This window comes from Rhinolophus hipposideros (assembly GCF_964194185.1).
Source record: "Rhinolophus hipposideros genome assembly, chromosome: 14".
NCBI classification, from domain to species: Eukaryota; Metazoa; Chordata; class Mammalia; order Chiroptera; family Rhinolophidae; genus Rhinolophus; species Rhinolophus hipposideros.
In genome coordinates this window covers 34,120,159-34,132,499 of record NC_138060.1, presented here as the reverse complement: position 1 = coordinate 34,132,499, position 12,341 = coordinate 34,120,159, and the positions used below count along the sequence as shown (strand labels likewise).

General features: G+C 35.9%; 1 protein-coding gene across 4 annotated transcripts in view; it reads right to left on the bottom strand.

The window, feature by feature from the left end:
* The window catches only part of RYK (receptor like tyrosine kinase), a gene marked incomplete at its 5' end in the record, with an annotated part of 114,165 nt that overhangs the window by 87,994 nt on the left and 13,830 nt on the right, over positions 1–12,341 (bottom strand). For all 4 annotated transcript variants that reach the window (XM_081073202.1, XM_081073200.1, XM_081073201.1 and 1 more), the window contains one exon: positions 690–811. In XM_081073202.1, coding sequence (XP_080929328.1) covers positions 690–811 — 122 coding nt within the window. The remainder of the gene's footprint in view (positions 1–689; positions 812–12,341) is intronic.

Sequence of the window (12,341 nt, the reverse complement as noted above, 5' to 3'; positions counted from 1 at the left end):
TTTTTAGTAGCAAAACTATTTTTATTTCCCAAATAAAATCCTGATCAGAAGCCTATATAGAAAGCTGATAAAAGAAACCGAAGTGGACTGGGGGAAGTGGGCTCTACAGCCTCCCACTCTTTGACCTATGAGGAAACGTATCGTGTTCAAGGACTCCAGACAGTCAGAGGAATTTTGAAGAATTCAGCAAAAGTAAACACAGCAAGAGGTTCCCTCCAGTTGAAGGAGCTCAGCCACAGCACACGGGTGCCTGAGGCAGCTGCACAGTACTCACCATTTCTCCATCAATGGGAGAACTACATCCATTATATCAAACGTGTAAAACACCTAGCTCACAGATTCTGCCACCCCCCGACCCCCCCCACCCCGCTAATGTGGCTTCACCATAACAGCACAGTCATTAGCAAATCCACATGTCCCCTCTTCAAACTAGATCATCCCTGTTTGCAAAGCCTAAAAGGATATAAGTGGTTTGTCATGAGCTAGGCACATAAACGATGGCTACCTTCATTTTAAGACTTGTGTAAGCCTAGAGGAATAAGTTAAAGATTTAAAATATGAATGTGAAATGCCCCAGCACGGCTACAGCCTACACCACCCTCTGAGCCTTTGTACAGGCGGCAGCCACCCGCAGGTCCTGCCTTTGTCTCACCCTCTGTCTGGGCATCTTGGGTTGACCACCCTCTTACCTTGGACTTTGCGTGCCAAGTGAAGTGCAGAAAATTTGTCTCACTGGGTACTAACAGGTTAAAGGACAGAGCGTAGTGACTAATAAGGTCATTTCTCACATAATAAAGTTCTGCATCAAGACCTAGGAAAAAAACATAGAGAAAAAAGAATTAAACACCTAAAATACTCTCAAGACATTAACCATCATTATTTCAAATACTAATGATAGAGTGAAAATAATACTGATGTACAAATGTACGTCACAAACGTCTCCCACATGTGCTGCCTTATAAAGTAGGAAGAACGCTAGGTTTCATCAATACCAACAAAGATGAAGAAACTGGAGCTCAAAACAATTAAGTGGTTATCTGGCTAAACATAGGTGTGCTAGAACCAGAACTCTGGTACCCACCCCGTCTTCTGAGGACCAATGTGACACTTCCTTTTGGACACCGTGCTTCTAAGAATAACACCTACAAATAAAAGCCCCTTTTCCCCACAAAATTGATGTGCATTTAGGAAGAGATTCAAATGGAGAGAAGAAAGGCACGTGGGTAAAAACATTTGCGTAAGCCGAGGCCTCAAGCCCCCGCCAGAGATGATCTCTGCTTGCTCTGTCAGCATGGCACGCTCACACCAGTTTTCACACAAACACACGTCCTCTTCCCTACCTGGGCTACCAGGTGGAGAACACCATATTTCTCCCTGTATTCTCAGACAGTTCTCTGCACAAAGCAGATGTTGGGTAAATACTTGAGAAACAAGACAGTACTGCTGATAAAGCAGAAATAATCAGGACACCTGAGAAATGCTAGAGACGTCACTCCCAAGTTTCACTGATTCCCATACCACATTCTTGACCAGCGCCACATCCAACTTCCAACACATACCAAGTTCTCCAATTCTGTCATGCCTTTTCCTCCTATGTGTATTTAACACTTTGCTTTAAAATTGATTCAATTTTTCAAAACAAAAATTTTAGAGGCAATGTTAAATCACTATCTTGAGTGGAAAATCAGAAATTATTGTGAAAAAAATACAAGGTAACCAAAAAAATCAACAAAAAAGAAAAATAAAACAATATAACTAGATTCTAGCTAAATATTGGTGCTCACCATTGAGCCAAGCTCATTGTTTACAAAAAGGAAGAAGGGGGTATTAGTAAGTGTTTGAGAGAGGTAAAGACTCAAACAGAAGCTTAATCCAAAAGAACTGAAAACCCGAAAGAACTGAAAGAATAAAAGCAGGGAGTAACTTTCTCTCAATTAATTTACTGTTCTTTAAAATTGTGTTTAGGTGTCCCTCTAGTAATGCATGACCTACGTATTCCACATGTTGGTGGGAAAAAGGTTCAGGGAGACCAACTGAAATGTAAATTTCATATTTACTGAGCCTATATCATGGGTCCAACACCTGGTGTTATGCAGAGGAGTCAAGATGGGGACCTATCACTTTCCAAGAAAACAGATATAGAAACTGCTGCAGGCACTTCTATAAAATTAGTTTCCTCCTTTCTGCTGCAGGCACTTCTATAAAATTAGTTTCCTCCTTTCTGAACTGCTGCAGGCACTTCTATAAAATTAGTTTCCTCCTTTCTGAACTGACTCTAATACAATCATCAATTCAGAAATGAGAACTGAGTCTTACATAAGGGAAAGTTTAAACACTGGCTGGGTAACACTGCTTTATTTATATTATAGAGGGTATTGAATGCAATGGGAGAAAGTTAGAGGTCTTCTGCAAAAGGCTGTCCCTGCTGGCAAGACAGGAAGTGCTAGCAAACATCTAGGGAGGGAGGGAGAGAGGATAGGTGGTGTTGGAGAAAGAAGAGAAATGGCAATAAGAAAGCTGGGTACAAAGAAAACATCAGTAATCACAATAATTGTAAAAAGCATAAATTTGCTTATTTTAAAAAATGTCGGGAACATTTGTGATCTTGCTATCTCCATCATATGTTATCGGTTTGGCTCAAATAAACTCTTTAAATATTAAAAAAAAAAAAAAGTCTGAGTCTTATTCTAGTCTGGATTGATTTTGTTTACAACAAACACACCGTGAACAAAATTTTAAAATATATACCTGGCAAAAAAAAAAAGACAAAAAAACTAAATGAGGCAGTATTAACATGAGACAAACTAGATCTCAATTTAAAAAGATTTTATATTAATAAACCCATTAACCAATATAAAATTTAATAAGAAAAATTTTATTAATAAAAAACATGAGAAGATATAGTAGTGCAACTAACAAAAGAACTTCACATGTAGAAAGCAAAAACCGATAGAAAAAAAAAAAGAAACAGACAAATCCACAATCATAGTTGGAAAAACTAATATCCTCTCAGAATACAAAAGATTAAAACAGGTAAAAATTTAGTGCAGACATACGATTTGAACAGTATAATTATGGGGCATGAAACAAGGGGGAGTTAATCATGAATTAGACTGTACACATTCAAAACAATGGATTCTAAGTAGAAATAATATATAGGCTACCATCTCTGATCAAATACCATAATAAAAATTAACTATAAAATAAGGATAAAGCCAAAAAATGATTATTTGAAAAGATTAATGAAAGGAAAACCCTTTGCAAGACTGATTAAGAAAAAAGAGAGAAAACACAAATTACCAAGATTAGGAATGAAGAGGGAACATCACTACAAATCCTACAGATGTTAAAAAAAATAAAAGTATATGAACAACTTTGACAATAAATTCATTAACTTACATAAAACAGAAAAATCCTTGCAAAACACAATTTACCAAAATTGACAAAAATTAAAAATTCAAATAATTGAAAACCTTCCCCCAAAGCTCCAAGTATGAATTCTATCAAACAATAAATTCAGAAATGAGAACTGAGTCTTACATAAGGGAAAGTTCCAACGTTGCATAAATTCTTGCAGAAAATAGTTGAAGAAAATACTTCCTAACTCATTTTATGAGGCCAGCATCACACTGATATTAAAACTTGACAAAAACATTACAAAAGTAGAGACTGACATTCCACATTAACATAGATACAAAACATTCTCCATAAAACACTAGTAAACTGAATACAGCAATATATAAAAAGGATAAAACATCACGACCAAGTGTATATGAAAGGGTAACCTTTAAAAATCAACATAATTCACCATGTTAACAAAATAAAACAAAAAACTCAGATCATCTCAATAAATGCAGGAAAAGCATTTGGTAAAACGCACAGCTTATTAATGGTAAAAAACTGTTAGCAAACTAGGAAAAGACATAAACTTCCCCAGTCTGAAAAAGAGCATAGCTAACATGATAATCATACTCAATGATGAATTATTAAATTCTTATTTCTAAGATCAGAGACAAGGCAAGGATGTCTTCCATCAATTCCATTCAACCTTGTATGGGAGGTCCTGGCCAACGTATTAAGACAAAAAAGTATAAAGGCTAGAAAGGATGAACTGAAACTCATTTTCAGAGACGATAGGATTATTTGTCTAGAAAACACTATGGAATCTACTAAAATAAATTCCTGAATTTAGCAGTTTCAGAATACAAGGCCACTATTAAAAAAAATTGTATTTCTATGTATTAGCAACAATTGGGATATAAAATTTGAAAATCAATACCATAACATTAAAAAATACCAGTACCTAGAAATAAATCTAAAAATATGTAAGGCCTCTACAGTGAAAATTACAAAATACGGCTAAGAAAAATTAGAGATGACCTAAATAAGTGCAGAGATACATTCTCTTAGATAAGCCTGAACATTAAGATGTCAAGTCTTTCAAATTGATCTATAGATTTAAAGTAATCCAATCAAAATCCCAAAGATTTTTTTGAAGAAACAAATTATTTCTAAAAGGAAATTTAAAAAACAATCCTGAACAAGAAACAACAATGTTGGAAGACTCACATTACTTGATTTCACAAATGAAGAGCTACGGTTATTAACACAGTGTGGTATTGATGTAAAGATAGACATACCTATGAACAGCATCCAAAAATAAATCCACAAATATAGGACCAATGAAATTTCAACAAAGGCACCAAGGCAGTTCTATTGAAGAGATGCTAAAGCAACTGGATAAAGAGATGGAGGAGAGGGAAATCTTGACCCCTATCTTACATATCACACAAAAACTGATCTGAGATCAATCTGTCTCAATATAGACCTAAACGTAAAAGCTAAAACTATAAAGCTTCTAGAGGAAAACGCGAGTATCTTCACAACCTGGGGTAAGCAAATACTTCTTGGACGGGTCACATGAAACAAAAAGAGAAAAAAGTGATAAATTGGTTGTCACCACAATTTAAAACTTCTGTCCCTTAAAAGACATTAGGCAAATGAAATTCAAATCACAAACTGGGAGAACATTCACAAGACATCTTAAAAAGAGACTTGTTCTTACTCATAAAAAAGAATGAAATCTTGCCATCTACAATAATATGAATGGGTCAACCTAGAGGGTATTAAGTCAGACAGAGAAAGACAAATTACATGATTTCATTTACATGTGGAATCTAAAGAACAAAATAAACAAAACAGAAACAAACTCATAGATACAAAGAATATTTTGAGGGTGCCAGATGGGAGTTGGGAGGATGGGTAAAAAGGAGAAGCGATTAAGAAGTACAAATTGGTAATTTCAAAATAGTCATGGGGATGTAAAATACAGCATAAGGAACATAATCAATAATATTGTAATAACTATGTATAGTGTCAGATGGGTACTAGGTTTATCCGGGTGATCACCTCATAAATTATGTAAATGTCTAATCATTATATTGTATACCTAAAACTAATATAATAATGTATGTCAACTATAATTGAAAAATAAAAAAAAATTATTAAGAAAAGACGTGTTTCTAGAATAAAGATCTCCTACAAACCAAAACTAAAGACAATCCAATTAAATAAAATGGGCAAAAGATGTGAACATACATTTTGTAAGAACAATAAGTGTACGAAAAGGTACTCAACATCATTAGTCATCAGAGAAATACTAATTAAAACCACAATGAGATTCATTTCCATCCACAAGAAGGACTAAATGTTGGCAAGGATGTGGAACAATCGCAATTCTCATCCATTGCTGGGAGTGTAGAAAGTGCTCAACTACTTCAGAAAACTGGCATTTTGTTATAAAGTTAAACATGCCACTACTCTATGACCCAGTAATTCCACTCCTAGGTAGTTCTCCAAAAGAAATGAAAATATATGTCCACAAAAAAACTTGTATGGGAATGTTGACAGTACTTACTCAGAATAACCAAAAGGAAACAATACAAATGTCCATCAATAGACGAATTGTGGTATATTCATACAATGGAATCCAATGAGCAATGATGATAAACTAACCGTTGAGACTTTGTAACAAAAGGGATGGATCTCAAAGACTGTATGAGCTAAAGAAGCTATACACCAGAGTACAGACTATATAATTCTATTTATATCAAGTTCTAGAACAGGCAAAACTAATTTATGCTGGTGGAAATCAGATCAGTGTGGTTGCTTGGGGAAAGGGTGGGAGGGAGACCAGTGACCTGAAATGCAAAGGGGCACTGGGAACTTCCAGGAATGACGGAAATGATCTATTTCTAATCGGAGTAGTGCATGCATTTTCCAAAACTCAACCACCTATATACAGTTTAAATCTGCCCATTTCATTACATGTCAAGTTTACCTAAAATTTTTAAAAGGGGGGGGATGAGTCAACAACAGTTTTTCCCTCCTTGTTCTAATCTTAGAAAGCTTGAAAACAGTGGTAAAACAAAAGGATGAAGACAAATGAGATCTGAGATCTAATACTATACTGTCAGTTTAATGTCCACTGTGTTTTATGCAGTATCTTTTTGTTCATTTTGGAAACTTTTAATATTTAAAAATTTTTAAAATGCTTGCATACCACAGAATGTTACTAGCACTAACTTAAATCTTATAAAGAAATAATCTTAACTTCCAATTTAAACTTTAAACATCTTTCACAGGGAAATAGAGAACCCTGGTCCTAATAAATAATAGCTATAATGTTATTACTGGTAATAACAATAATGCGCAAACATTTAAGTTTTCCAGACACAATTCAAGGCCTCAAGAAGATCTTGGCGTTCTGTAAATTCAACTCCCTTCAAGCTAAATGAAAAAGAGCTGTACGCAGAACAGAAATAAAGAACAAAAGACGAGCACATCCTCAAGCCACACACACACTCATTTAATAATTTGTGGTTTAAGTCCTACTTGAAATTCTCTGAATTCTTACCTCTCATGAGACTGAGGGATACAGTCAATTCTTTTCCCAGCATCCTGGGGACATCTGTTCTCCCCAAACTGCTCAAGGTCTTTCCAGTCCTACCAACTCAAACTCTACACAGAAACCATGGTTCCTAACTAGAAAACATTCCCTTGGAACACAAATGAGCAACTTCACAACCTTCTAATTGAAGGCTGGGCAAGGACTGGTGTCTGTAACTTTCTCAAGCTTTTAAAACCTATTTGGACTTCAACTTTTGCTGGCATGCTTATTATCTGGTCAGCCATCCACGACCCATTCTCTTCAATGACCCTTTTCTATGCTGTGGTCCCCTAAGGCCCCGGTGACTTCCAAAGACCTCATCTTCTTGAAGCACAGCTAGCCCGATAGAGCACAAAGGCACAAAGGACCCATTCTTCCCCCCTCAGTGGGCACTGCCCCGGATCCCTACGACCACTTCAGATGCCTGATTACTTGAGTATCCTTATCAGAAGGCCCACTTCCGTTTAGGAATATGCCATCAAACTATGCCACCCTCTATTCTCCCCAGTATCTTAGCTACGTCATTCATTAAGGATTGTGGAAACAGTTTATAAAATTTCTATACATCCTTATCCGGTGACTTATTGTGGCAGACTGCCAATGTCCTTGAGACCAACCCACACTCAACCTGTCCTTCAATATTCCTTTTATTTTTCAACAACTTTCACCATACTAAAGCTATCCATTTCTACGGACAGTAGCAATATGTAAATTATTCCAAAATCTCAAACTGTAATATCTCAATAGCTAGCAGCTCCTCAGCTCCTTCCCTTTATTGTTATAACAGCTATTCTCGGGGCTCAGAATATCTCCAGTGTCCACAATCCTCTTGTTTCTCCCACTCTTTTCTCATTTTCTTTTCACGGGCCTCAATCCCAATTACTTACCAGTACCCTCGACTTTCTCCCCACAGCCTACGTGAGACATGATACCCCACCGTGAAAACACCCAATCTTGAATTGACTTGACTCCCCTACTCCCCGGTGCTATAACTGAAGGCTGCATAATCCTGGATGAAGCCATTGCCACAAATGAGAGTCACTACAAAACCATAACTTCCATCCTTAACAAATAAATTAATATTCAAAAGCTGCTGACAGTTTGAAGCCCTGTGGACCACATCTGTAAACACTTACTGGCCACCAAAATAAACTAAAATTTGAAATTCACTACCCTTGACTACAGATTTTGAAAACATTTGTTTTGAAATGGACATTCTTTATTAACTAAGGTAGTGAATTCCTGGTTGCGAAGGGTTTGAATTTTTTCAAATAAACCATGAAAATGAGATTCAAAGTTTTGCCAATCAAACGAGCGAGTACAGTCTGTTCTGTCATAAGACAGGTTCCTGTAACACCAATCAGCTTATACATGGTTAGTAAATAAAAATAACAAAGCCAGTATAACATAGAAAATGTGTCAGTTCACATTTGAATTTTCCCAGGGAAAGGGAACTGGAAAAGCAGGTAAAGAATTATAACTTTCAGTGGGAAAGGAAAAGATTCCCACTCAGCTCTGCTACTCCCAGACAGGCACCCCCTGAGCCCCATTTTAAGAAAACTGAAAATGGGCCCCAGAAGCCAGGCTCCCCTCCTCAGAGGAGCACTACCAGCCTTTGCGTGGTTCCTGGAGCACAGCAAGCTGCACTTCCTCTGGTGCCATCTCTATAAGCAGCCCCACTGGCTTAGAAAGCTACTTTTATCTGCACTATCTCAACACCATGCAAGCCAGCAATTTCCATCCTATTTTGTTTTAATGTCTTTAACTCTCCTCTGAGGCAGCCCCAGCCATTAAAAGTGGTTTGACTGGGCTGTCCAAGTCATCTCATAAGGTACCAATTATGTTTTTGTTAGTACTTGGTTTGAAAATCACAGAGGTCTTGAGTGGTTTGCCCTTAACCTTGTTTTTCCCATAAGGCCTGTTATTTTTAGTGAATAGGCAATCCTGAAGGTTTTTTTCTTAAGAATTTATTTGATGCTGTAACAGAAACACTTATATTCTTAAATGTAATACTGAATGTTAGGCAGGCTATGGCAAGCAAGCAATTTGTGACTCTATATCAAAGTTTTATAAATATTTATACTCTTTGACTCAGGATAATTCCACTTATAAAAATCCATCCTAGGATACAAATACAGATACAAACTTTTAGGTGAAAAGATATTAATCAAAATATTTAAAACTGAGGAAAAGAAACAATGTAAATGAATGATAACAGAACAGTGATTAATGAACTATAATGCATCCATAACAGAGAACAATAGTTTTTAATAACTTTTTCTTTAGAAAAGAGGTGGTACCCTAAGCCATTACATCCCTTCAATCAAATCCCTTCTTGTTCATCTATGTGACACACTGAGCTTCCCCTCTGAAGACAGGTTTTAACGACCAAAAAACTCTGGAAAAAACTATGACGCCATGAACAAGAGTGTTACAAATAAATTTTAATGAACTAGGTTTTGCTTAGAATGTAACACTAAAAAACAGGCAAGATACAAACTATGTAATACAGCAAATTTTTAACAACGTCTGGCACCTATAAGAGATCATCCATACAATAGGTGATAATAAATGTCCAATGAATTAAAGTTAAAAGTATATGTGTACGCATGATGTACACATCAAAAAAAAAAAAAAAACCAAAAAAAAAAGGAAATACCAAAAAATGTTAACAGTGTTTGATTATGAATAGTGGATTATAGGTTATTTTTATTACATGCTTTTATTTTTTCTTCTCTTAAGTTTTATATGAAAGCTAAATTAAACTGGTCAAAAACATGTTTAAAGAAATACACAAACAGCTGTAGCAATTAACTAAAGAAAACTAAACTAAAGAAAAATCCAGTTACTGCCTAAAATAATCCATGAAGGCCAGTAAGAGCTACAGAAAACCTTTAAACAACAAAACTCAATTAAAAAGTCACATTGGTAAGGGTAAGATCTTTGATATATCAAGATTAACACTAGTAACTATAAATTATGTAATGACTAAAATACCTTCCTCCAACTTTCCCTTAAAATACCCAGATATACTGAAAGGTAAAATTTGGCAAAGCACTATGAACTGAAAAGAGAAGAACAAAGTTTGGCAAGAATTTCCACAATCAACACTGACAACAGGGCCGAAATAACAAAATTCTTGGACTACCCATGTTCACTATCTGAATGAGAATAGCATGGGAAAGAAAACCTAAATAAATAGAAAGACAGTCCATCTTCATGGCTTGGAAGACTTACCTATTATTAAGGTGTCAATACTACCCAAAGGGATCTAGAAGTACTATCCTTATCAAAATTCTGTCTTTTTTGCAGAAATGGAAAACCAGGTTCTCTAATATGGAATTGAAAGTGGCCACCAATAGCCAAACAATCTGGAAAAAGAACACAGTTGAAGGATTCACACTTCCCCATTTCAAAACTCACCACAAAGCCACAGAAACCAAAGTATTGTAGTACCAACATTAACTACAGACATGTAGACCAAGCCCAGAAATAAACCTATTAATATTATTTCTAGCCAATTGATTTTTGGCAAGGGTGGTAAGACCATTTAATAGGGGAAAGAATAGTAGTCTCTTCTACAAATGGTGCTGGGAGAAGTAGATATCCACAGGCAAAACAATGAAATTAGACGCCTATTTCACACTAAAAATAAAAACTAATCAAAACAGATTAACAATCTAAATATAAGACCTAAAACTACAAAACTCTCTTATCAGAAAACATAGGGGTAAATCTTCATGACCTTGGATTTGGCAAAGGATTCTTACATATGGCATTAAAAGCATAAGCAACAGAAATAGATAAATTGAACTTCATAAAAACTACATCAAAAGACATTACCAAGAAGGTGAAGACAACCTACAGAATGGAGGAAACTATTTTCAAAGTATGTTATCTGATAAAGAACCATTCATAATGTATAAAGAACTCTTACAACGTAACAAAAGAAAACTCAGTTAAAAAATGGGCAAAGAGACTTAGGCAGATATTTTTTCAAAAAAGATACACAAACAGCAAACACATGAACAGATGCTCAACGTCATTAGTCATTAGAGAAATGCCACAATGAGGTATCACTTCATACCCACTAGGATGGCTTTAATAAAACATTAAAATTTTAACAAAACAAAACAAAATAGCAAGTGTAAGCCAGGATGTAGAGAAATTAAAACTTTTGTATACTGTTGGTAGCAATGCAAAATGATTCAGTCACTGTGAAAAACAATTTGGTGGTTCCTCAAAAAGTTGAACATAGAATTACCATATGACCATAATTCCATTCCTAGGTATATATCCAAAGTTGAAAACCAGTCCTCAGTCAAGTACATATACACGCATATTAATGGAAGCGTTATTCATAATAGTAAAAATGTGGAACTAGCACTACTGCCCATCAACAGATGAACGGATAAACAAATTGTGGTCTATCCACAGAATGGAATATTATTCAGCCCTAGACAGGAATGAAGTACTGATACGTGATACAGTGTGGATGAACCTCCAAAGCCTTATGCTAAATAAAAGAAGCCAGACACAAAAGGTCTCCTATTGTATGACTCCATGTACACGCAATATCCAGAACAGATAAGTCCATAGAGATAGAATGCAAATCGGTGGTTGCCAGGGACTAGGGAGTGAGAAGGATGAGAAGAAAGTGCATAATGGGCAAGTTTTACTTTAGAGCAATGAAAATGTTTTGGAACTAGACAGAGGTGGCAGTTGTACAACAAAGTGTATGTACTAAATGTTACTGAAGTGTTTACTTTAAAATGGTTAATTTTATGTTATGTGAATTTTACTTCAACAAATTATGATTTAAAAAAAAAAGAAAAAGAGTTGTTCCCTGCCCCATAAATGGGGGAGTGTAGTAAAACTCTGACTAGAAAGGATTATGGAGAAATTATCACCAGAGTAAATGAGGTTTCAGTTAAGCTGAAAAGATAAAGAAAGAAGCAGTGTGAAGAGTCAGAGGAGACCTCAACACAGCACTGGAGCTCCACGGGACAAAAGTGAAAGGGCCAGCAGGCAACAGGACAGGGCAGGTGAAGCGGAGTGGGGGAGGGTGGCAAGGGGCTCTGCTGGAAGGCCGACAGGAACAAGAATGGACAGCCATGAACCAAAGAGGATGCATTTTGTTATCAGAATGCACAGAACTTTTCTCTTCTAGCCTAGGATGTAAAACACTTCAGTTGTTCAATTACATTATCAGGCTTAAATTATCAGGCTTAAACTTCTCACTGCCAATTTAGCAAAGCAGGAATGTTCCTCTCTTATTAGAAACCACGTTTGTTCATAATTTTAAAGAACCCAAAGTCCAAGCTGAAAAACCAAAATTATTCCTACAAAACGCTCAACACCCATCAAGAAAATTTCTTTTTACCCTAGACGA